The sequence below is a fragment of the Cotesia typhae genome, unplaced genomic scaffold (assembly GCF_013202065.1).
Source record: "Cotesia typhae breed Kobodo isofemale line unplaced genomic scaffold, CoteBio_Ctyphae contig_48, whole genome shotgun sequence".
Taxonomy (NCBI): domain Eukaryota; kingdom Metazoa; phylum Arthropoda; class Insecta; order Hymenoptera; family Braconidae; genus Cotesia; species Cotesia typhae.
The window spans coordinates 6,679,112-6,705,594 of record NW_027423756.1 but is presented as its reverse complement, the minus strand read 5'-3'; the positions used below and the strand labels follow the sequence as shown (position 1 = coordinate 6,705,594).

General features: G+C 27.3%; 6 protein-coding genes across 9 annotated transcripts in view; 3 read left to right on the top strand and 3 right to left on the bottom strand.

Moving 5' to 3' along the window:
* LOC141530238 (transducin beta-like protein 2) overlaps nucleotides 1-11,182 on the top strand; it is a 34,784-nt gene extending 23,602 nt beyond the window's left edge. The window contains exons 3-7 of the mRNA XM_074247255.1: nucleotides 9,396-9,619; nucleotides 9,702-9,888; nucleotides 9,997-10,182; nucleotides 10,530-10,706; nucleotides 10,789-11,182. Of these exons, the coding sequence (XP_074103356.1) occupies nucleotides 9,396-9,619; nucleotides 9,702-9,888; nucleotides 9,997-10,182; nucleotides 10,530-10,706; nucleotides 10,789-11,012 (998 nt within the window). The 3' untranslated portion in view covers nucleotides 11,013-11,182. The remainder of the gene's footprint in view (nucleotides 1-9,395; nucleotides 9,620-9,701; nucleotides 9,889-9,996; nucleotides 10,183-10,529; nucleotides 10,707-10,788) is intronic.
* Nucleotides 1,031-3,245, bottom strand: LOC141530247 (uncharacterized). Its single transcript, XM_074247270.1, has 2 exons — nucleotides 2,521-3,245; nucleotides 1,031-2,217 (listed from the first exon to the last, which is right to left on the bottom strand). Exons 1-2 carry the CDS (start codon nucleotides 2,623-2,625, stop codon nucleotides 1,141-1,143), a joined length of 1,182 nt encoding a protein of 393 aa, XP_074103371.1. The 5' UTR covers nucleotides 2,626-3,245; the 3' UTR covers nucleotides 1,031-1,140.
* Nucleotides 6,762-9,228, top strand: Mrna-cap (RNA guanylyltransferase and 5'-phosphatase mRNA capping enzyme). The gene has a single exon (XM_074247260.1). It carries the CDS (start codon nucleotides 7,200-7,202, stop codon nucleotides 8,970-8,972), a length of 1,773 nt encoding a protein of 590 aa, XP_074103361.1. The 5' UTR covers nucleotides 6,762-7,199; the 3' UTR covers nucleotides 8,973-9,228.
* Nucleotides 11,183-11,231: 49 nt separating the features above from the next.
* Nucleotides 11,232-14,417, bottom strand: LOC141530244 (uncharacterized). Its single transcript, XM_074247265.1, has 6 exons — nucleotides 14,002-14,417; nucleotides 13,584-13,913; nucleotides 12,573-12,764; nucleotides 12,169-12,492; nucleotides 11,842-12,101; nucleotides 11,232-11,522 (listed from the first exon to the last, which is right to left on the bottom strand). The coding sequence occupies exons 1-6, from the start codon at nucleotides 14,263-14,265 to the stop codon at nucleotides 11,330-11,332; spliced, it is 1,563 nt and encodes a 520-aa protein (XP_074103366.1). The 5' UTR covers nucleotides 14,266-14,417; the 3' UTR covers nucleotides 11,232-11,329.
* A 124-nt stretch (nucleotides 14,418-14,541) lies between these two features.
* On the top strand, nucleotides 14,542-17,853 carry Mulk (acylglycerol kinase-like protein Mulk). Its single transcript, XM_074247267.1, has 7 exons — nucleotides 14,542-14,733; nucleotides 15,606-15,725; nucleotides 15,806-16,199; nucleotides 16,273-16,388; nucleotides 17,002-17,327; nucleotides 17,424-17,554; nucleotides 17,651-17,853. Exons 1-7 carry the CDS (start codon nucleotides 14,624-14,626, stop codon nucleotides 17,747-17,749), a joined length of 1,296 nt encoding a protein of 431 aa, XP_074103368.1. The 5' UTR covers nucleotides 14,542-14,623; the 3' UTR covers nucleotides 17,750-17,853.
* LOC141530242 (protein croquemort) lies at nucleotides 17,622-26,235 on the bottom strand. 4 transcript variants are annotated; one of them, XM_074247261.1, is made up of 9 exons: nucleotides 23,567-23,803; nucleotides 22,774-22,929; nucleotides 21,038-21,170; nucleotides 20,801-20,964; nucleotides 20,533-20,674; nucleotides 19,786-19,986; nucleotides 19,151-19,657; nucleotides 19,014-19,087; nucleotides 17,622-18,702 (listed from the first exon to the last, which is right to left on the bottom strand). In XM_074247261.1, the coding sequence occupies exons 1-9, from the start codon at nucleotides 23,611-23,613 to the stop codon at nucleotides 18,438-18,440; spliced, it is 1,689 nt and encodes a 562-aa protein (XP_074103362.1). In that variant the 5' UTR covers nucleotides 23,614-23,803; the 3' UTR covers nucleotides 17,622-18,437. The 4 variants fall into 4 exon arrangements, with proteins under 4 accessions (XP_074103362.1, XP_074103365.1, XP_074103364.1 ...); XM_074247264.1 differs by lacking the exons at nucleotides 22,774-22,929; nucleotides 23,567-23,803 and adding an exon at nucleotides 24,853-26,235; XM_074247263.1 differs by lacking the exon at nucleotides 22,774-22,929 and having other exon boundaries at nucleotides 23,567-23,799.
* Between the last annotated feature and the right edge of the window lie 248 nt (nucleotides 26,236-26,483).

Genomic DNA, 26,483 nt, shown 5'->3' with positions numbered 1-26,483 from the left:
ATTTCATCTTCAGAAGCTCTAAAAAATTATAAAAAATTTTTTTTTTAATAATTTTTTTTACCTAGTTTATTTTTCAAGAAAAATAAAAATACTGATAAATGTTTATTAACTTCAGTGTTATAATTATGTTCTTGTTTCAAGAATGTTAATTTTTTTTTTTTTAATGTTTAAAAAACATCTCAAATATTTAATATTTTAATATTTTATTGTCTTGAATTAAAATGATAAATTCATGAACTAAAAAATTTTTCTCAACTCAAATAAATTTTATTTAAATCAATAATTTATTATTTTAATTGAAAAAAAATCAAACTCTTTCAAATAATTGTTTTTCTTCAAGAATTTGTATCTTAAATAAAGATAATGTTTTTTAGAGTGTATATAGACTTTTATTTTAGTACAAATTTTATTTTGTACTGCTCTAATTATTGGTTCATATACGATGAAATAGTCTACCTGCATTGATCTCATAATCAAATAACTTAGATTGTCCAGAAGCACGGTCACGAAGCCTACATGAAAGGAGGACGATCGTAGTGTTATGAAAACGTCCACGAAATTACAGAAAGATCGGATAACTTATACTGCCACCAGAGAGCGTGTCGATTTGACGGGTCAGATTTTTCAAATATATGTTATAGCTATATAATGTCAGTGAAAAATAAGACATAGTTAAATATAATAACAAAACGATTAAATGTAAATTAATAATAACTAATAATGGTTTTAATCAATAAAATTCTAATTTTTTAAAATTTGGAAGGATTTAGAGATAAATGGGTGCTTTTATAAAAAAATATTAAATAAATGAAATGAAAGAATCTTTTTTAGTAAGCAAATGAGTTAATTGATGTCCTGAAATAGTCAGGGAAGCTTCCTGTGACCTTCAAACTTTGAAAATCTTCGATTTTCTTAGCGGGAAGTTAAAAAAAAAAATTATAATGATAACAAATAAAGAAATCGATGTTAAAAAAATTTTTGATCGACTGTAAGTTAATGAATCAATTAATTAATAAGAAATAAGAAAATATTTGATTAAATTGCAAATTTATGTCATTCAAAATGTATAAATTTTATTAAACAGAAGTAATACTGATAAATTTTTTATGAATATTAATAAAATTATGACATATTTATCATCTACGCCAACTTTGTAGTTTTGCGGTATTTTCTAGTCAGAATTTTTCGTTGATTCAAATTTTTATTGAATAATTTAGCCAGAAAGTGACCTCGCATGACTATAAAGTAATTAATGACTTTCACCATTAATTGCTTAGTATGCTCGGTGCACCCAACAGTAGGAAGCGACTGTCGTAATGATATCTTATCCAAAATCTGATGCATTGTATTACACTTAATAGTTTTCGTTCCTACAGCAGATAGAACGTCTTCTTCTAGGCTTTGAATAAGGAGAAATAAATTTTCACTTGGATAAATTAACGCACCGTCACTCATCAGTTGAATAAATTTATCTCGACCACTTGTAGATATACTTGTTGACTGTAAAGTTTCTATGCAGGTAAAACACTTAGAATATCGACTCGTTTTCCTCACCATGTAGCCAGCAATATAAGCGATAATTTCGTCACTAGATTTAACGACATCATAGTCATGGTCATGATAAGAGTCTTGAAAAGAAGAAATATTTAACTTATCCTGATTATCATTATCATCACTAGAATCACTATCATCCACTAAGGTTTCAAATGGTTTCCTATTGTATGGTTGCTGAACTTGATGCACTTCTTCGTCTTCTTCGTCACTAGTATTGACACGACTAACAGAAGGTACATTGCCAACATTTGTTCGCCCGTCTGATATTTTGCTATGGTTAATAGTATCACCTTCGTCGCCATGCAGTGTACTGAAATTGCTACCGTCTCCAAAGTCGCAAAAATCAATCTCTCCGTCAGATATATCACCGTCTTTATCAATGCCATCATCAAGTCGTTCATTAGGTTTAGGTATTTTCTCGTTGATACCATTTTCAACTATGGCATCAAGTTTTTTTAACCATTCATTCTTCGGTGCTGAAGCCAAAGCCAAAGAATCTTTTGTTTGCATTAACGACTGCAATAATTCACCAGCTGTAACATTCGAACCCTTTGGAGGAGCTGCAAGAAAATAGGAACACAACAATCGATATACTTGAGCAAATAGCATGACGTCGGGATGATCGTTACATCCACAGGCACTTCTCATAATTCCAAAGAACTTCTGTAAATGAACGTTTTATAATTAGATTTAGATGTGTCTACTCTCAGGTAAGCGCGCACGGTAATTTCATACTTCTCTCCTATACTTCACTATGGTCTAGTGCAGTATAGTATAGGACAACAGCATGAAGTTACGGTGCGCACTTACATGAGAGTAGGCATGGATAGTAATCATTTTATCCATCACGGATTTTATAAACATTAATGTTAATTTAGTGTAATTATATTAAGATATATTAATCTGTGTTTAACTGTTATTAAAATAATATCTAAAGATGAACTGAAGTTTTAAGGTTATTCTTACCTTGGGCAGTGTAAACAGAGAATTTTTTTGTTGTTTAAGCTTTTTTTTCTCTTTTTGATTGTCTTTACTATTTATACAATCTACCACGATACAATATTTCACCATAATTAATAAAAATTTGATTTAAATTCACATTGATAGGAACTGACAACAAAAATATCAAACAACACAACTTAATTATTTCTAAAATCACATGGGCTAAAATCTGAACTCCCCAACATCACCGCCGCCCTTGTGGACATTTATTGTACCCGATGTTTCCTCATTTTTGAGGCCACAAATACGACAAGAAAGCCTATAGCGATCGTCCTCCTTCTATGTAGGCTTCGTGAGCACGGTAATGCCCACGTCACGGATAGTACGCTGTCATTAAATTCTGTAGTCGTGAGTTCTATTTTCGCGGAGTGGCTCGGTTACTTGTGTACATCTACGTAATAACTAATAACATTACTGGCCTTGACTATCCTTAATCTTGAATAAAGTAAAATTCTATTATATCCAATTTGCACGATTTAAGACAAAGAATCTGGTGTTTTTTTTTTTTTTTTTTTTTCACATTGGCTATTATTCACTTAGCCGCTCGACGCCTTGTTCTATGGAATTGACAATTTTAGTATAGTCAATTGTCATATTTTTAAATCACGATTACTTTTCGTGAAGATAAACCAATATACACGTATTTATGCTACAGACAACATTTTCAAGGCTGTCATTTGTCAAACGAGAGGTAATTGACCGAGGTTCAATGCTTGCTCATTTTTATAATTTTTAATTTATTTTGTTTATTTTTTTTTTACTTTTCTTAATGGGCTTTAATACCTTAATTACGCTTAATTGTATAAATGTTTAGATATCTTGGATCATATACTTTTTTCGAAGTTTGTGATATTCAACTTTGTTCTTTTTTAATTTATAAATTTTTTTTTGAAAATTTGTTAAAATTGTGATAATTAATTTTTTTTTTTTAATTGTTCATTTTTTTATGTATTTTTTAAAAATACATAAAAAAGTGCATGGATAGAAAATATTTAAGGAGCATTTAAGTACAATTTTTCCGATAATTTAGAGTTGAAAAATTTTTGGTAAATATTTTCAAGTTAGGTCATCATTTTTGTTTTATTTTTTTGAACGAAATTTCTATTTGATTTTATTGACATAATTTTTTTTGAACAATACATAAAAAAATGAACAATTACAAAAAAAATTGACTATCACAATTTTCACAAAATTTACAAATTAAGCTTACAGCTCGAAATACAGTAAAAAAATTTTCGTCGTTGTGAAAATGTAAAAATTTTAGTTTTGAATTTTTTTACATTTTAGTGTTTGATTAACACTTTCGTTTGTATGTTTGTAACTGACTTCTTTGGGCGCGATTTTGACGCACTTTCAGGGCCAGATTTCGTTCAAACTTTGTAGATTTATCGAAGACCGATGACAATACACTAATTTGATAAAATTATTCCATTTATCAATTTGCAAAATAAGATTTTTGTTAAGTTATATAATTTTTATTTGTAGTCGATAAGGCAGAAATTTTAATTTTCCAACCATTATCTTTAGACGATTTATCTAATGTTAACAAAGTGCATGCTGGTAAGTTAGTTGCCAACTAATAGTTTAAAATTAAAAAAACAATTGTTTTAATAGCTTATAAGCTATTATAAATAAACCAAACTAAAAAGTAGAAAATAAATAATAGTTGAAAAAACTAAAAAACACGCTTTTTATAGAAAACCGAACTAAAAAAATAGAAAATAAGTTTTAATAAATTTAAATTAAGAATAGTGTTAAAAATTTCATTAAACGCTTTTTTTAAAATAAAATACATTTTTTTTATTTACACTATTATTAATTACATTTATTAAAATTTTTAACACTATTCTTCGCGGAACCAAATATTAGTTATCAACAAAAATTACTTTCAATTAGCTATCATCACCTTGTAAATCATATTCTAAGTCAATATTAATTTTGGCAACCAAATACTTACTCAAGTATTTCTGTACTAAAATAAATTCAAATATGGGCGTAGTATGTTTTATTTTTTTTTTTTTTTTTTGTGAATAAATAATATATATAATTTCTATGTTATCAAATGATAAATTTAATTGCTTGTAAGAGATAATGATTTTAATCATACTAGATAAAATTTACATTGCGAATTAAAATAACAATGTGCTTTAAAATAATTGATGTAAAAAAAATAAAATTACATTTTTATTAGCGATATCTATTTGATCACCTAAATTAAGATGTCAGTAATATTATCAGTTTTTTTATTTTTCTTTTAGTCAATTTTTTAAAATTATTTTTATAATGTCATACACATATTTAAAATTCATAAAATATTTTGTAATATTCATTAAAACTAATTAATTTATTACGCTACTGGAAAAAATTAAGGGATCAAAAAAAATTCCCAATTTTTGGGCAATTTTCAACAGGTCGTAACTTCGAGAGAAATGGTCGTACAGGAAATCAAAAAAAAAGAAATTGTAGCTCTAAGTGTCTATTTTTTGGATTAGAACTTAAAAATTTTTTAATTTCTTAGAAAAACCAGCAAAAAAAAAATTTTTGAAATTTTTTTAGTTTTTTTTTTTTTTTTGGTCTCCAGACGTGGAAAAAATTTTCTTTGCTTAACCACTAAAAAATTTGGAATTTTTTTTTGATCCCTTAATTTTTTCCAGTAGTGTCTTTATATATACACTACAAATTCAGAAGACGAAATTTGTAAAATTCTTACGCGCGAGACTCGGGTTCGGTTCCCAGCGACGTTAAAAAAATTTTTTAGTTTTAATTTAAACAAATAATTTATACTGATGAGTAATAACCATAAAGGATTTTAAAAATAATCTATTAACGAAGATTAATATACTTTTATTAACTTGATTAATTAATTAATATTTAAATAAATTACAGATAGTTGAAAGCAATATCTTGAATATTTGATGACACGATTGAGAAATACAATTATTACTATTTACATACTACTTTATCTTGATAAGAAACTCCCATGCTGTCGTTTATCTAACGAGTTAGTTGTATGTTGATGTCATTGTGGATAATATAAATTTTATCAAATTCAACTCAAGGACAACAATCATTAACGGAATGGAGTCTACCGTGCAATGTGCTCACAGCAACATATTATCGTTTTCATCCCGTATATTTATTAATAATTATTAACCCGATAGATTTTATTAATTATGAAATCTTATTAAAAATTTTTTATTGCATTCAATGAAAGTTCATGACGTTAATTACGAAACTGACAACACATTTAATGACGGTAGCATTAATAATTAATTTATGAATGACTATATAAATATATTTATAATTTTCTTACGTTTGATGATTTTTTATTCATTAAAAAGATTGAATTTCCAGTAATTCAATGGATTGGTCAGCGTAAGCTTAAATCATTATTTATATGCTAAAGCTATTTTTCTACTTTAGTGTGAAGATTATATAAAGTGGGTTATTCAAGCATTATTATATAATCATCCTAATAATTTACCTTACTATGTATCAAGTGCAATATGTATAGATGAAGATATGTATTTGTATTTTTATATTTTATCACGTTTATAAATCATATCAAGGTAATATGCTATTAAGGAACATTTATATTCATAATTTTTTTTTTATTTTATTCCATTTATTTATTTCTTTAATTTAATGAGTTTCATTAATTATTATTTATGAAATATTTCTAATAACGATATTTTTTAAACAATATTAATTTTTTTAACACACGAAATTTAAAAATCGTTTTTATTGACGCAAAAATTAAAATTTTTTAGTGAAAACTTTTTAAGTGTTAAGAAAATGTAAAATTATGAACAAAATTAAAAATGATAAAATTTTTATAAGAAAAATCAAATTTTTAAATTTAACATAAAAGTTAATTTTTTTTAATAATTTTATTAATTAAAAAAAAATATTAGAAAAGAGTTTACTTAGGCTAGCAAAAATTTTTCTTTTAAAAAATAAAAATTTAATTAAAGCAAAATTGTTTTATAAAAAATAGTAAATCATTAATTTTTTTAATGGTTACAGAAAGATCTTCAGCAGCAGGTACATCTTAAAATATTTAAAAATTTTCTAAAAATTTGAAAAAATAAAAAAAACTTTTTAGATATTTATAACAATTAAATTATTATAAAAAAAAATCAAATTAAAAAGTTTCACATGTAAAAATTAATAAAAATTACAAATGAAAATTTTTAGAAGCATTTTTTTTTATTGTAATTGATTTATTAAAAAAATTTTTTAAATTAACAGCTGACTGCTAACTTCAGTATTATAAAAATTTCGGAATACAAAAATTTAAATTTGAAAAAAAAAGTGCGGGAAAATTTAATTCAGGCGCTTGAGTGCGCGACGGCTGACCGCGAAACTACAACTAAAAGGTTGGAATTAAAACACTGATTGCAATTGATCGTAACAGAAAAAGGTTAAAAAAAAAACGCATCTGATATACATTATAGTCAACCGTCAAACTTACAGTAGTAACGACACATCTCATAACTGTTTTTAAATTCCTACCAGATAATTAAAGAATATCAATGATCTTCTTAGAGTGTTAAAAAAAAGACTTATTAAAATAAATACTAAACTAAATCCCAACGTACCACTAACAGTAGCCAAGTGTAAAATAAGTTATAAAAATAAATATGTCAAGTGTTAACGGTGAAAGTAGCAAAGGACCAATACCACCTAGGTGGCTTCACTGCCCCCGAAAGTCAGTAAAATTAATCCACAATAAATTTCTAGCTTTCAAAACACCTTTATCCACTGACTTCGACGACCAGGTGTCAGAAGACTGCCGCTTTAACATTGACATGCTGTTCACCTTTCTGAAGAGCGAGCGCCTGAAAATAGGGTTATGGATCGACCTCACAAACACGACCCGCTTCTACGAGCAAAATGACGTCGAGGCTTACGGGTGCAAATATTTCAAATTACAATGTCGCGGACACGGCGAGACTCCGTCTCGAAATCAGTCGAGGATATTTGTAGAAATCTGCAAAAACTTTATCGCCAAACACCCGCTGGAAATAATTGGAGTACACTGCACCCACGGGTTTAACCGTACGGGTTTCTTGATAATCAGCTACCTGGTAGAGACCGACCAGTATAACCTCGACGCGGCGATGAATATTTTCTCAGCAGCGAGACCACCAGGTATTTACAAAGACGACTACATAAAAGAACTCTACCGTAGGTACGACGACGTGGATGACGCTCCACCAGCCCCATCGAGACCCACCTGGTACCTCGAGTATGACGACGACGACGACGTAGATGACGACGTCTACTACCAGTCCGCCAGTAGGAACCAGTCTCACGGAAGACGGAAGCGAGAGTACGTCAACAAAAATCCAGTCTTCATGGCCGGGGTTCCTGGCGTAGTGGTAGTAAACGACCACGCAAAGTCTTCCGGGATTCTACGGCAAGTCCAGAAAATATGCGGGTGGAATTCCAATGGGTTCCCGGGCTCACAGCCTGTCTCGATGGACAGAAACAACATAAAAAAACTCGAGGATAAACCTTATCGCGTGTCTTGGAAGGCCGACGGCACTCGCTACATGCTCTTCATTCTGGGTGATAATGAATTATTTTTTATTGACAGAGACAACAATATCTTCCAGATTTTCGGGCTGACGTTCCCGCATGCTCATGACACCATGAGGAATTTAAAAGACACCCTGCTGGATGGTGAAATGGTGATTGACGACGTTAACGGCCAGAAGATCCCTCGGTATTTAGCCTACGACATTATTATGTACGACGGCATGGTCGTCAGGAAAAAACCCTTCTTTCCTGACCGATATGCGTTGATTGAAAAAGAAGTAATGGGCGGCAGGTACTGCGCGCTGAGAGAAGGACGTCTTCAACGAGAACATGAACCTTTTTCTGTGAGGTTAAAACAGTTTTATGATATCGCGCATACTGGTAGTTTGCTCAGTGAAAAATTCGCCAAGCAGCTGGGACACCAGCCCGATGGATTGATATTTCAGCCTGCTAAAGATCCCTACATTCCGGGAACCTGTGATAGCGTCCTCAAATGGAAGCCTTTGAGCTTGAATTCTGTGGATTTCAAGCTCAAGATTGTGACTGATTCGGGGCTGGGAATTCTACCTACCAAGAAGGGCATGCTCTTTGTCGGTGGACTCAATAAGCCCTTTGATAAAATTGAAAAACCGAGTAAAGCGTTGAGAGAGCTTAATAATAAAATAATTGAATGCAAGTGGGAAAATAACAAATGGGTATTTATGCGTGAGAGAGCGGACAAGTCCTTCCCGAACTCCTACAATACTGCAGTGTCTGTTTGTCGAAGTATCAAGGAGCCGATTACTAATAAGTATCTTCTGGACTTTATTGAGCAACTCAAATTTGAAGATGACTCGGATTTGATGCCTCCACCTTCAAAACGCATGAGATAACGAAGCAGTTCTACGGTTGTTAATGATTAAAAAAAAAAAAAAAATTAGAATTCTCATTAAAATTTAATTGATGTTTGGTTAAATTTTGATGAATATTTTGTAAATATTATGTGTATTTAAATTTTTAATTGTCATTTTAATCAACAATGTTTTAATGCGTGAGCTTTGATTTTTTAGATTAAATCTTTATATATAACGCATTAATTGTTTAAAATCAATTATGGAATTAAGTGAATAAAGACTTATGTTAATAACATATTTTTTATTTTATTTTATTATTTATATCCCTTGTTTATATTATTATTTAAGTCAGTAATTATAATTTTTAAAGATTAAAATTAACCTGACAAAAGTAAGTTTGTTAATTGTTTTATAAGTTGTTGGTTTGACTGTTTAATTAAACAATAAAATTATTTATTTCAGATCGAACAGTTCAAATTTGGTGTACCAAGGACCTGGCGTCAAAGGAGCGTAAATCTCTTCGGGTTAACATTGATTATGATTTTGCAACAAATGTCAGAGTTTCTCCGGATGGCAAGGCGTTTATTATCCACAAATCACTGAGTAATAATGTCGAGGTCTATGGACTCAGAAAAAAACCCAATGGATTTTTTACGTCAGCGACTCTCGTCCTCGAGTTTCTAAAAGTAAGCTTTGACTCATCTCTTGCTATAAAAATTTTAATTATTACAATAATTATTTATAACTTTTGTATTAAAATTATTAAAGCGCCATCAAGAAGACATTGTGGGAATGGAGATCGCCTGTAATGGCCGATTTATAATGACTTGTGGAAAAACAAACGACTTAATTATCTGGGACCTCAAGGGAGAAGTTCTTGCTACTGTTGATACATATTTGGGAACAACACATATGGCTAAAATTTCACCTTGTGGGCGTTTCATTGCTGCTTCTGGTAATTGTCTCATTTTAATATTCTGTAAACAAAACATAAATCGCTTACAATGGAATTAGTATATTGTTAAAAGCCAATTTTTATTTACTTCTTGTTTTCTTTTTATAGGCTTTACACCAGATGTCAAAGTTTGGGAAGTTGGATTTACTAAATCAGGAGAATTTAAACAAGTTACCACAGCTTTTAATCTTGGTGGTCATTCATCAGGGGTTTATGATTTTGATTTTAATGCTGACTCTAGTTTTATGGCTTCTGTTTCTAAAGATGGTACTTACCGTCTTTATGACACCAAAGGTATTTAGAATATTAATTTAATTCCTTGTTTAGAATTTATTATATTCGCAGAAAAATTTTATGAGTCACAAATGATTAATTTGAAATATTTTAAGATTCAAGCTACCCAAGCGGCACCAAAATTATTTTGTTGAATTTAAGTTGACAATTATTAATTTTTGACTTCTTGTTAAAGGCAATTTACTAAATAGTCAACAATTTTTTATGTAACCCTTGGGTAATATAATATAAGTTAAAATTTCGATTGGAAAAAATTTTTGTTTAAAAAAAAAAAATTAAATTAATTGTATAAATAAATATATAAATTTTTTTAATTTTTTAAATTATTCATCTCTATTTTTTTGTAGTTGAATTTGAAAAAGGTGAAGATCCACATTTCTTACTATCAGGAACTTGGGAAAATGTAACACCAACTAAAATGGTAATGTCACCAAACGGTCAAGTCTTGGTAATTACCCATGGACCATCCTTATCATTTTATTCAACAATAAGTGGAAAATTAGACACTACCATTGAAGATATAGGTAAATATAAATTTTAAATTAAAAAATACCTGATAAGAATTTTTAGCAAATATAATTTTTTATTAAATTTTTTTTTTTTAAGGTTTTGTGTCATGCTTAACGTTCGATGCATCAGGAGAGTATCTTTTGGTAGCTGTCGATCGTTTTATTCGTATAATTCGCAACATTCCAGGCTACCGTGCCGCAATAGAGTCAGCGAAACGCAAATTGGAGCAACGACAAACGTCAGCAACCAAAGAACGGCTCGAAAAAATAATTGCAAACTCGACCAAATTTTTGGAGTCAATGGGCGAGCGAATTTTATGATAATTTTAAGATTACAATCGCCAATTAATCATCAAGATTTTATATTGAAATTTTATAATTGTATTTTATATTTTCTTTTAACCAAACGCTTTGACGTTTGGTTAATTTTTTTTATTGTCTGAATTTCAAAATATACTTTTGCAATGTATAAATAATAATGCATACTTTAATGTTTGGTTCTATTATTATTTTAAGAGCTGGTAAAAAATTACTTATAAGTACGAAAGAACACGACTTTAATTTACACTTAAGTTATATGTACAAGTTTCAGGTATCAAATAATTTTGATAAATAATATTAATAATAGAAAAAATAATTTAAAGTTGGATAGCAGCTAGATTGTAAGTATTTTTAAGTTTGTTTTGTTTGTCTTTGAGAATCAAAAGACGTCGACAAGCAATACTGGCAGTCGTTGCACGATTATCACTACGTAATATCTGATAATTGGCACGTAAACTCACTCTTCGTAAATTATTTGGAGCTACTGGTCTACCACCAGCAAATGCGAACCTAAAACAAAATTTAATCGTTTGAATTATTGTCAATTAAATTGATAAAATTTTGAACTAATAAAATATTCGAAAATATTAAATTCCCTAAATATATAGACAATTTTAAATGTTTGTTATTATAATTATAATTATTATTATTATTATTATTATTATTATTATTATTATCACGGATCCAAAACTATTGAATTTAGTGAAATTAAAAGTATAGAAAAAAAATATGTCAAAGTTAGATAAATTTTTTTACTTCAAATATTTTATTACTTCAATTAAAAAAAAATTTTTTTAATTTTTAAAGAAAAAAAGATAAGTAATAATACCTAATTTCTCGTCGAGGTCCACGTAAAACAGAATCAGGAAATATACTCAGTCTATCACTGGGAGCTTTGATACTAGGCCGTACTTTAGCGTACCTTATTTTACTTCTTACAATAATAGGAAGTACCCGTGGTAAATTTTCATTACTTTCTTCATTGTCTATTGGCTCCAAGTATGGCAACAATGAATCGCCGTAATGTTCAGTTAATAATTTGTGGTCTGGTAGTTTTTGATTTGACCTCACCAGCGCGTTAACTGAAAGCTGTCATTAAAAGTTAAATTTTTGTTAAATTAATACTTACAGCAATTTTTTTAAAATTGATACTTACAGCAATTTGATGCCACAGTTGAAAACCTGCAGGTGCTTCTTTTAAAAGATTATCCAGCGATAGCGAAGACGTGGACTGGAAAAATACCAGGGGCTGAATCCCCATTAACAATTCCATTGCAGTTATTCTCTTTTTATTAATCGTATTACTGGGTTTATGGTCTTGCGATAGAACATTTTCTAACATCGGAAGAAATTTGTCTGCAGTTGCAGGCCACCTGAGCATCAGCTTTAATGCACATGTCTTGAATAATGTTTCTACATTTGAATCTATAAAACTTTGACCTAATAACAATTCTAACAATAACTCTGTTAATTTTTCCACCTGAAATTTCAATTAAAAATTATAAAAAAAAATAATTTATAATTGTCGGAGTCATATTTTTGAAAGTAGCTTTTAAATACCGAATTTATGTGATAAGGGTACACAGTAGCAGTATTTGAAGTAATTGCTATAATAAGTTGACAAGCACGTGTTGTAACACGTGTGTACTGAGCATTATTTGATATTACAGTTGATCTAGCAATTGAAACTAAAATATTTAATATTCCTTCTCCATCAAAGTGAGTATTGTTCACACAGTCGTTCAGTAAAACCTGTTCAATAAAATTATATTCATTAATTCAATAATAATAGTAATAAAGGTATTTTAAAAATAATAGATTAAAAACAAATTTGTGAAATTAATTTTTAATTTAAAAATTTTTATGATACTCCAATTAGCAGACATCTGACAATTTTTTTTTTTTTTTATAATAATAAAGTTAGCCGGCGTTTTTAATTTTTTGATTTGTAATTTATTAAATTATAACTAAAAAATATTTTTAAAAAATTGCATTTATAATTTTTTAAGTTTTTTATAAATGACAATTTTTAAAAATTTTTTTGTAATAATTCTTTTAATAAAAAAAAAAATCTTAAAATTATTAGATGTCGGTTAATTTGATTTTCATTTTTTTTTAAATTTCAAATCCATTGTAAAGAAAAAAAAAACATTTTTAAAAAATTTGCACTTGTAATTTTTTTTTAAATCTACAGTGGAATTTTTTTATTAAAATTTTTTCATTAAAATTTAATTATAGAAATCTAAAAAATTGAATGATGTAAATTTTTTTAATTTGTCTATACTTTTTAAATAAATTCCATAATTTTTTATATATGAACTATGGACATATGAATTTTTAAATGAGAATTAATTTAGCAGCTATTTATTAATTTTTAGAATTTTTTAACAAATAAACTATGACAAAAATAAATGAGAAAGAAAAATTGACATTTAGAAATTTTAAAAAATATAAATGCAATTTTTTAAAAATAGTTTTTCAGAAAAAATTAATTTGTTAAATAAAATTAAAAAATTATCAAGTGGCTGCTGACTTTAATGTTATATTTTTTATTATTTAAATAAATTATACCTGAAATGTCTTCTTAGATCCATTAAATAAAATTTTAAGAGCTCGTTTAGCGTAAGCGTGACGAAACTCTGTAAGTTTAGCGTCAATAAATTCATCTTCATCACAGTGCGGTTCATTAATTTGCGTTAAATTAAGCGGTTCCAACGCCACACTGGCAACATCCACCAACTCTTCATGAGGAACAAATACTTGTGCTTCTGAGTGGTAGGATGGCATTGGATCCGAAGACCCGTAGACTGGATCAGCATCACAAAGTGTTGTAATGACAGCGTTGACATCTGACGAGAGCAGCTTTTTCCTGCAGCTGTGGCTCAATCTTGTCACGCATTTCTATAAATAATTTTATTGACAAATAATTATTAGATTTGAATTTTCAGACACAATATAAGCGGAGGTAAAATAATTAAAAGATACTAACGTGCAAAATTTCCCGTAAGCGGTAGGAAGCATCTTCGGCGAGTTTTTTTAGCAGCGAATCGGGCAGTGGGTGCATGCCCAATTCCTCGCCGATCGCAGACACCCATTCGGTACTTAAAACTGCGTATCTACGCTGATTGTTACCGTTTGTTATGTTTGTACTGTTATTACTTGTACTTGTTGTGCTCGTGCTATTATTATGTTTGGATCCATAGTGATGATTTATTGACGATGAAAGGTTAGTTTGCTGGACTAATTCTTTCATGATTATTAATTACAAGTTTAATTATTCTAGTTAAACATAACATTTATATTTGAACACTTGGAGGTTTATTTTTATTTATATTTAACTAGTGATATTTTATTATTATTTCATTGTTAATACTAATTCATTTATTATTTAAACACTTAGATGTTTTGGATTAGAAATGTCACATACTAAGTGAATTCTATTTACTTAAAAATTACCGATTGTCGTTATAAATACTTTCTCTCCACTGACACTTATCAGCTGTCAGTAACAAAAGCTTAAAGGATGGCCATGTGCAAAAAAATATTACTGATATCCAAAAGTTGATTGTTTATATATAATATTTAATTTATTTGAGTATGCTCGGAGAAAAATGTCACGAGTAATTAAGTTTTTTACTACAATTAGAAATAATTGGAAAAAATCATTAATTGGTGCAGCTGCTCTTTCTTACGGAGCTTCTTATGCCAATTATACTTATCAGTAAGTGTTTCTTTGAGGTTACTTTGAAATTATTGAATTTTTTTTTACTGCTTATATTTTTCAACAATTTTATTTTTAAATTTATTTAGCAGATATTTTATCATTTTTGTAATCAATAAATTAGCAAAAAACAAATGAGAAAAAAATTTGCATGTAAAAATTTTTAAAAATTAAAAATGCAATTTTTTAAAAATTATTTTTTGAAACAAATTATAAAAATTAATTTAGCAGATATTTAATAAATTTTAGAACTTTTTCTAACAAATAAATTAAGGCAAAAAAAAAAAAAATAGGAAAAAAGATTGACATTTAGAAATTTTAAAAAATTTTAAATGCAATTTTTTGGGACTAATTTTTTTTGTTAAAAATATTGATTTTAAAAAAATAATACTGAAGTTCGCAGTCAGCTGTTAATTTTAAAAATTTTTTCAATAAAAAAATGCTTCTAAAAATTTTCACTTGTAATTTTTATTAATTTCTACATGTGGAATTTTTTAATTTAATTTTTTTATAATAAAAAATTTTTATATGTCAACTTCAGCGTCATTTAAAAAATTCTTTTTTAAAATTTTTTTAATTTCTATATATCAATTTTTTTCTCATTTGTTTTTTGCCGTAATTTATCTTTTACAAAAATTATAAAACATTTGCTAAATTAATTTTCACGATGATTTTAGAATTTTTTGAACTAATAAATTAGAACAAAAGAAATTGATTTCAAAAATTCTATCTTTAAAAAATTATAAATGCAATTTAAAAAAAAATTTTCTAACTCTGTTTTCTTCTTCAAGAAAAATAAAAAAAAAAAAAAATGATAAATTGTCTGCTAATTTCAGACTAATTATAAATTTAATTTTTTGTTTAATTTACAGAACTCACTTGTTGATGAGAGAGTACTGTGAACAAGTGGTAAAATATGGAGATCAAATTCTTCCACTGTCACAAAAACCCCGGCACATTACTGTGATTTTAAATCCAGTCGCTAAAAAAAGGTGACATGATTTATTTATTTTTATCTTACTGTTAAATAATCTACACTTGTAAGTCATTAATATTTAATTTACTTGTACAGGAAAGCAAAAAAGCTTTTCGAAAAATACTGTGAACCATTGCTACACTTGGCCGGTATAGCGGTCACGATAATCCAAACTGAGCAAGAAAACCAGGCAAGGTCTTTAATAGAGAATTTAAATTTTCATACAGATGCTATTCTAGTAGCTGGCGGTGATGGTACTCTGCTGGATGTCGTTACAGGACTCATGAGAAAATGCAACGGGAGTATATTTTGCGCAAAACAAACTCCTGTGGGTATTTTACCTCTCGGTGAGGTCAACAGGTTATGCGATTCTATTTTCAGTCGTCAATATGACAGTTTACCTCATATACATGAGATGATTGACGCTACCATGGCAGTAGTTCATGGGAACACAAAGTCTGTTGATATCATGAAAATTGAACCAATTGAGGTATTTTTATTTATCATTACTTAATTATTTTTATTAATCATAATTATTTATTTTATAAATTTATTTCTATTAGCAAAATGAAGAAGATCCAATAAAACCAATCTATGCTCTTGGTGTTATTCAACTTGGCGCTTGGAGAGATGCTCACTCTAGAAAAGAAAAATATTGGTATTGGGGAGGGTTAAGAAGGTATTCTTATTAATATTATTTATATAATTCAGAGAATAAGGAAAATTTGATAAAAATAATTTTTTAAATTAAATTTAGTATCATTGAATAGGTCTTGACTTGAATTTGTGCCTTTTTAATGTTTCATATGCTTTTCAGTAATAGTTAATTTATTATGATAAGTTTTTGAAGTAGTTCTAAATAATTTCAAATTTCACGATAAATGAAATTTGTTTATTTATTTTGTTTTGTATATGTGAATGTGATCATAGGTCGAAATTTAATTTATATAATTCAGAGACTAGAAATTGTTTTGTAACGGGTATTTCTTTATTGTAAATTGGTTTTGATATTTTTTCAGCGATAATCTTTTATGATTTAAATAATTGAGTAAGGAAAATTTTGTGACGAACATATTAATATTTTTAAAAGAATTTTTATAGTTAAATTTGGTATCATCGGAAAAGTCTTGAGAACAATTTGAGACTTATTACGTTTTTATGTATTTTTGGTAATAATTAGTGACTACAATTTGCTAGTTATTATTATTATATGTAAGAAACTTTAGAAAAATTAATAAATAAAATAATTCCTAGTATTTTCTGAATTTACTCCAATTTAAATATTTTTCCAGGTATGTTACATATATATTCAATGGATTTAAAAAAGACGTCATGTGGAATTGCAATGCAACTATAAGATATTCGGATCCCTGCATAGGATGTTCTAAATGCTATCAGCCAGATAAATCACCCGCACAATTGGATGTCAGATGGTGGCATGTATTCATCCCGAAAAAAGTAACTTATGCGCAAAGCAATGAAATCGATTATAGTAAAGTAAAAAATGATAATTGCGACACGTTCAAAGAGACGTCAATCACAACCACTGAGCTGAGTTTGACGACACTCAACACAGATAAATTAAAGCCAGGTGTGCCGGCGGTTAAGTTACAAATTGGTAAGTTAGGTTTTATGAACATTTATTTATTAACATATTTACAAATAGAAATTATAAAAATAAAGTTAATGTAACAATAAAAATAATTATTGGAAGGTCCTGAACATATAAGCTTCTTTGACTTTGTGGCTGAAGGATGGAACCGTATTAAAGGTTTAAATAATGTTATACAACAGACATTAGAAATTAAAGACATCGAGTTTCTCCCTGAATTTACCGAAGACTCGGTAAGTTTTCTTATTGCTACTGATAATTTTTTTTTCTAATTTGTAAAAATTTATTAAAGGTTTAATGTTTGATTTTTTTTTTTTTTTTTTCTCCAGGAAAAAGAACAATATTTTTCAATAGATAACGAAGAATTTGAATTAAAACCGATGAAAATATCATTGATACCCAACGCTGTAAAAATATTCTGTCCGTAATACATGTTCATTGCAATTAATAGTGTATATTTTGATATTTATTTTATAAATAGATTTTATTGAGCTATCTTTAAATTTAAATATACTTTGAATATGTTAAAGTATCACTGCCGTTGCTATTAAATTTTATTATTTAATTATAACTACACAATTTTAATAATACTTTTTGATGAATTTTTCAATTTTAAAACTGCTAACGACCGATTGTTTCAATTTTGAGGCACTTTATATCACTAAACTTTCAAACTCCAATTAACAGTATACATTACAATATACAACTAAAAACATTTTTTCCTCATAGTTCGAGGATTTATCAACAGTTGAATACTCAACATTTAAAACTTACAATTTATCCTAAAAAAGATTACGTGCGTTTTCAGCCCCCGACAAAATATCTTTTGAAAAAATAACCCTTTCTCGCATGATTCTTATGAGCAATTATTTTTTACTATATTAGCTACTACGAACATTATTTCATTATTTATTTAAGCTTCTCAATTAATCTCTTTTGTATTCTCCCTTATACTGGGAAATATTTTGTCAGAGGATATTATATCAAGTGATATTTTGTCCTTTGAATATTTTATCGGAGGACGTTTTGTTGGGAGCTGAAAACGCGCAGTACCCTTAAAAAATATGATTAATCATTTCTCTTTTACTTAAAACTATCTTTAAAAGTAAAATATATTCATGAATTAGCCATCGTAGAATTGACATCTGTTTTTGGAATCAGCCGTTGATTGTCGTCTGAATTTCTGAACTTTTTAATATAAATTCCAATTCCAACGAATATTAATAAAATTCCAATGCATGCGATTCCGTAAAAAGTTACGTGACCCAACAATGGAAGAGTTGCAATGAACTTTACTTGCTTCGCATAATCGGCTGTCAAATTAGCCTCTTGCTTAAACCACAAAATGGGCATATAAATTCGTGGTATATTTGTGTATAATCTGTAATTAAAACGAATAATTAATAATTATTAGTAAGAAAATTTATCAAATGAAAGATAAATCATGACACTGAAGTTTACATACATTAGAAATGTTTTATTTTTTTTTTTTAATAGCAATAAAATTTTTGTGAAAAAAAATGTAATAAAAAAATTCTACATGTGAAAATTGAAAGAAAATATAAGTGAAAATTTTTATAAGAATTTTTTTAATTATAATTGATTTGTTATAAAAATGAAAAAAATTGACAGTTGTCAGCTAACATCAGTATTATGATAAATTAATAAATCTTTATTGACAATTAGACTTACGATAAATGTTTTATAGGTTGAATCAACAAATTAAGTTGTAAACGTGCGCTAACTCTTAACGGAACTCCAAAGTTCTAAACAAAATATTTAATTAGTTGCGTAATTAAATACTTGCGATAAAAAATAAAAATACGTACTGGTTCAACAAGCATAGAGAACTCATGTTCGTTTCTCGACGGCGATAAACCGTCGATGGCGTCCAGATAACTCGGATCAGCAAGATAAAAATGCGGTAAACTGATAAACGCTGGGGCACCAAATTTACATGATGATACATTGAGCGTTCCGCTGGGTTGACACTCGATACCCTGACAGTAACAAGCGCGTGAGGGTACTTTGGTACCGTTATCCAGCATCATCGATGTAGATACATATTTTTTTCCTATCAAGCCTTCATGGTCTTCTTCCTCGCTAAAGTTTAGATTAAGCAGCGTACAGACGTCAGGCGCAAATATGTTAACTGAAGAATTTTCAGCAACTGTAGGCCATGCATCACCCAAGCTGCCGTTGATAAACCCGCATTCCTTTTTAAAATTTTTTGATTTATCACTGTAATTCCACTCCTGGAGTATTCCTGTACCCCATAGTCCTGTAGCGCCTGTCAGCATATTGAAAGTTCCGTCGTAAGTCTCGGAATTATTTCGCTAAGAATAGAAATAAAAATTATTCATTTATTATTTGAACATTTGAACTTTGAATTATTATGATGAATTTTTATACTGAGATAATAATAACAATAATAATAAATTACAAAAAATTAAAATTAACTTACGTTGTAAAACCAACCGAATTTAGAGAACGGTAAATCCTTAGTAACATTATTAACTAATTCTAATAATTTATCATCGTACCCATCGAATAATAATTCACGTACTGTCTTGGTAATTGTTTGTGATTCGTTTAATAGTTTTAAAACACTATTGGCTGCAAGTAGGGCAAAAAGTCCTTTGAACCGTAATTTATATCCTATGGACTAAAAAAAAAATTTTACTTTTATATTACATTAATGATTAATTCTTAAGGGGCACAACCAGAGAGAAATTTTCAAAAAATTGATAGGGTATACGTTTAAAAATAACATATTAAAATTTCAAATTGATATCTCAGATAGTTTTTGAGTTTGAGTCATTTAAAGAGTAGCCGCTCGACATAAAATCATTTTATCTTTAAACGCGTTTTTCTCGAAAAAGCATTTTTCAAATATGTTGGAGTGATTACTCGTAGAAAAATGACCTGATCACTACCAATTTTTTTTTTTTTGCTGTATATCGATACTGCCATTCTAATACGTCGTATTCCAAAAAATTTGACAAATTAACTTTTTTTGAAAAATAGAATCCGGAAAATGTTTAATTTTTTTCTTCAAAAATTTTACTGTATATTCTTCAAATATGTATTAATATACCCTTAAAATTTTAAAACAATTCATTCAGGAGTTTTTGTTATTTTAATTCCCAAAAATGACCTTTTTTTAGGCTGTCACGCTGGTTGTGTCCCTAAGGTAATTTATAAAACTTACGGCAGCTACTGGATTTATATTTGTTATTTTATCACTTAGAGACCCATTTGACATAGACTCAATGAAATGCCAAACACGTTTCTGTTGGAATGTTATCGTGTCATTATCATTCCAAACTTGGTTAACTTTATAATCAACTTCCCTGTAAATTTAATTTAATTTAATTTGTAATCTACGTTTTGCGGAAATCATCTGATAATTATTAAATCATCAAATATCTGATAATTTTTTTTTAATTACGTATATCAGGAAATAAATTAAAAATTACTTAAAAACATAAGGACCCAGTTCATTGAAGTGGGGTTTGACTTTTGAATTTACAGAGAAATCTTGGGGGTTTGTCCAATTAAACAAATAAACTTTTAAGTACACAGGTATAGGTGTTTCTTTCCACATGGCATATTTTTGTGATGTTGGTGTCAAAGCCAGTTCCTGTTTAAATAAAAAACATTAATTTTTAATAACTACAAATAAATATGCATTATTAGAGTTAATTAGCCCTTACTTTTACAAGTATTTTATCAATAATAGAATTCCATAAAACACCAACAGTTATCCCCGCGCAAATGGAAACAAAAGCAACTCCAAAGATAATTCCGAGTTTCATTTTTGACGGGGCCATTTTTTCCGGCTGTGGTCTGTGAACAAAATTAATTAATTAAATATGTATAATTATAAAATTGAATTTCAGTAATTTATATATTTATTCAACTGAATTTTTATTTTGTTTAAAAAGTAAACACATGACATTCAAATTAGCAGACATTTTACAATTTTTCTTTTAATAATAAACTAAGTCGAGAAAATTATTCATAAAAAATTGCATTTGTAATTTTTTAGAGTTTCTAACGATGGAATTTTTTAAATAAATTTTTTTTGTTATAATTTATTACTTAAAAAATTTCTAAAAACTGTCTGATGTCTTTCAATTTCATGACATTAAAGTTAGCTGTCACTTGACAATTTTTTAATTTTCTTTAACAAAAAAATTTGTTCTAGAAAATTGTATTTGTTCTAAAAGATTAAAACTTGAAAAAAAAAAATGTCATTCAATTTAGGAGATAATAATTAATGTAAAAAATTTTTTTTAACAAATTAATTATGGCAAAAAAAAATGAGAACAAAAAATTGACATTTAGAAAATTAAAAAATGCAATTTTTCAGAAATAATTTTTCGGGGCAAATTTATTTATTAAAAAAAAAAAAAAAATAAAAATAAATAAATAAATTATAAAAGCGACAGCTAACTTTAATGTCATCAAAAAAATTTTTTTCAATAAATTAAAGATAAAATATTAATTAATAGTAGATTAATTTCTTACAATAAAGGTGACGACTCATTTTCTAACCTCACCGAAATAGATTCAGTGGACATATTTACAATAAACAAAATTTAAACAATGTAAATATTAAAAAAAATTTCCATATCTATAAACTCAAAAATTTATAAAAATTATCAACACTTTGTTCATGGACATAATCATCTATTTAGCTCCAATTTTTAAAATAAGACTCCAACCGTCACGCACAAATTTAGTGTCCGAATATAGGTATACATAGTACATGTATGTATACAAACATTACACGTAATTACACTTCAAGTTTTATTCTTTTTATCACTCTAAATTATCAACCAATAAAAACATTTTTTTTTTCTCAGAATTAATTCAAGGAATTATCTTCAAACTACATTATATCTGTTATTCATCTGAAATTTACTAGATAAATATGCTGAGTATTGAAGATGTAAATGACCTAATGTAATTTGACCCAATTAGCAAGAATATTTGAGTCGAAATTGATAGTAAATATTTACAGTAATTAAATGACATGACCTTGACTTCTTTTTTTTAATACGCCATTATATGTTGTATATAATTATACATACACACATAAATATTTTCGCCGACATTGGTAAGTTCATTTGGTAATTGAAAACTCCATTATTATTACTTTGTATTTTAATATGCAATATTTTCTTCGACGAATCAAAGTATCCATTTAAGTTATATAAATAAAAAAAAATATATATATAATAATTTAAATAAAAATACATCATTACTATTATATGATTATTTTGTTATTTCTATTATTATACAAATATCAAGAAGGTCAACAGTATTTTCAATGAATTTTAGAAATAAATCTATTTTATTTATTTCATATTTTTCTAGCAATTTAATAAATTTTTTTTAATTTAATTATATGAAGAAAATTATTATTTACTCTTACAAGTCTTACCGGCTTTGTACTCCGTTTGTTTTATTAACAATATCATTATCTTTGTGCTTTTTGTCTACTGTCTCTTGATTGCTATTATTTTCATAATTATTGTCACTCATTTTACTTGATAAAGTAAGTAATTTTTCACTGGCTTCTGTTTCAGTTTCGTACTCACTATTTAAATAAATTTCATTTACAAGCACTTAATGTTAACAATATAGTGAAGTTATGAATAAAAGTGGACAATGGATAAATATTTAAACTTAGAAGTTAATGGAATAATTAACATATTAGTAATCACTGGCATATAAAATGAGAATCTTAAATGACTATAGAGAAGGAATTGTAAAGCTGATTTTTATCAATAATCACATCTATCTTTTTTAATATTAAATTTAAGATAACATTTTACTGATTATAAAATCTCACGAATGATTAAATATATATTTGAGGTATGATTTATATATATATATATATATGAGGTAGGATTACACCTGCGAAAGATTGATAAAATTTATGAACAAACATAACAGTTCTAAATCTCTTTCTTAATTTTTATTGGTCAATTAAAGTTATGAGAAAAATGATTAATCACAAAAAAAAAAAATAAACGTATTTTTTTACTTAATTTAAAAATACAAATTTAATCGATTAAGTTAAAGCTGGTGAATATTTGCATTGATTTAGAAGTAAAATTAAATTGATGCAAGCTGACTTTCATCTGAGTTGTTAGTATGCAGTGTGACATAAATTTATTTCAAGTAGAACCAAGTAAAGAGAATAAATTTTTTAAAATTGCAATTAATCTCACTGCATCAGTACAAAATCCATTGATTCATCTTGGTATTCAGTCTTCATATCTGCGTCGTTCTGATTCAATTATATTTACAACTAAAAGATAAAAAAATACCGAGGAAATTCCATAAGTGAATCGAACTCTAGTCGTTGATCAATAACAGATTATAAATTTAATTTTATCTTATTTTACATTCTATATTTATGAGATTTATATTATTTTAATATCCGTATTTTTACTTTGCAGACATGTTCGGTATCTAGGTACAGAAATAACTGATGGATTAGATGATGCTGCGGTATGATTTTTGTTATTTCTTAATATATACGATAGTGATAATATTAAGGACAGATTTAAATATCAGTTAGCAATCACTTGGGCAAAGTTCATGATGACAAATCATGAACCTTTTTAATTATTCTATATCATCATAGATATAATAATCAAAACATTCAATAATAAATAATCATTTTTCTGTTTATTATTTTTAATCAAATGATTACTCACTAGTTTTAATGACTCAGAAGATACGTGGGTGTCTTTTTCCCTAATCGAATCATTTCACCAGTTATGTAGATTCGCGTTGAATTAACTTGCATTATTTATTGCTATTTTATATAAATCTTACAATTTTAAATAATCAAACTATTTTAAATAAATCTTATAATTCATAAATAAAAAATAAATGACCCAGACATTTTTACATGTCAAAAGATCTGGAGTTCATATCAAAATGATAAAGGTCTTTAAAGTTTTCTATTTAATTAAACTATGCACTTAAAATGTTAATTAGTTTTATTAAATTTCCACTCTTACAAAAGATTCCGTTTTTATAAAAAATTAAATAAGTAATGATAAAAAATTATTATGGTCAGTTATTTTTAAGTGAGAGTTTCTTGTAATTTATTTAAAGAGAAAGTGTTGAAGAAATTTATAGCTAATGATTTTATACTTTCCAATCATATTATTATATTAATAATATGATATTATAGATCTGATAATATGATATTAATAATATCATATTATAGATCTAAGTATCATACGCAATAATTGAATAAAATGTAAAATTTTATGAAACCGAAGTAGGCTGACAAGTGTCAATTTTTTAAATTCTTTATAACAATAAAAATGTTTTAAAAAATTTCTACTAATAACTTTTTTTTTATTTTCACATGTGAAATTTTTTTATTTAATTTTTTTCGTAATAATTTAATTGCTATAAAGTTATAAAAAAATTTATATCTGTCAACTTCAATGTCATAAATTTTTTTTAGTAAAATTAATTAATTTAAAATACTTGCCACTTTTTGATTGGAGTTGATATTATTTTTTCTTGAAAATTATTGTTACATTGATAACCGTATATTTATCTATGTTAATGACGTTCAATGCACTTATCGTTGTACTATGATTATAATTAATATACTGATATATAGACTTGCAAGGAAAACCAGTACTGTTCGAACCCCAGTCGAATATTAAACATGTAAAGTGTCTGTGGCCGTCGCGGTTGTAGCGAGCGGCTAAGACTGACGAGTAAATATTTAGCTTCACGTGTACTGTACTGACAGTTCAAACGAGTTTTAGCGTAGTTCTGTAGGGGGGATTTAACAGTTCATGGATCATATTGTTAAAATAATCAATTTCTCGTACTTACTTATTCTTTCTTAAGGTAGTACCCTCGCCAGAGGCGTTTTCTTAGGAATTTTTTAAAATTTTGGCAAATTAATATTCATATAATTCTGTATCGATTGACGCAAATTGAAATTTTTTGACCATCTAGTTTCTGAGATATCTAATTTCAAAGTTCGAATTTTCAGAGGAGGTTATGCACTGTGATATACGGGATACCGAAAATTTTACTCGTATATTTTATTATAACTAAGAAACTTTTTTTAAGATTTTCATAAAAAACTAAACTACTATTAAAAAACAGCTATTATTTGTTTTTTTCAAACTTTCATTGATTTTTACCATCTAGATTTTTAAATATTATTGAATATTTTTAAATATTGATGACAATTTAACCTTTAAGGATAATACAACAGAAGTGATAAATAAAATGGCAAAAAAAATAAATATTATGTATCGTCTTGGTAATTCTGTTAGTAGTTATTCGAAAAATTTAATATATAAAACATTAATTGCTCCTTATGTTGACTATTGTAGTACTGTTATTATAAATTACTCGGCGGGAGATCTGGACAAGCTCCAAAAAACTCAAAATAGAGCTATGAGACTAGTTTTAGGAGTTAGTAAATACACTAGAATAAGCGACATGTTAGAAACATTAGGTTGGATGAGTATAAGGCAAAGGTTGCTATTTAATACCTGTATTTTTATACATAAATTGGTTTTAAATGAGAAACCGAAAATAATAGCCGAAAAAATTACAAGAATGGAAAATACTCACAATTACTACACTAGATCTAGCTCAAAAATAAATATAAAAAAAACCAAGACTTACACTGCTGAGAAATGTATTACTTATATTGGTTATAACTGGTACAATAACTTGCCAGATTTTATAAGAAACGAAAATAGGATAAAATATTTTAGAATAGCGTTAAAAGAATATGTAAAGGATGAAATTGACTTATAAAATTATAACTAAGAATTGTAAACAGAATTGAATGTAAATATTGTAAATGTTGTAAGATAGCCAAGGGCTAAATAAATATTATTATTATTATTATTATTATTATTATTATTATTATTATTAAAAAATAACTGTATTATTCAAAAATAACCATGAGTAGAAGTGAGTAAGGAATAGCAAGTGAGAAAGACAAAAATATCCTAAACTATACCCAAATTTACTCGCACTATATGTCGCGAGGGTACTACCTTAAATTATATATGCGAATCTCTAATTTTGTTTTTAATTGATATTACTGAAAGTTATCTTTCGATTCAAGCATCAGACACTTGA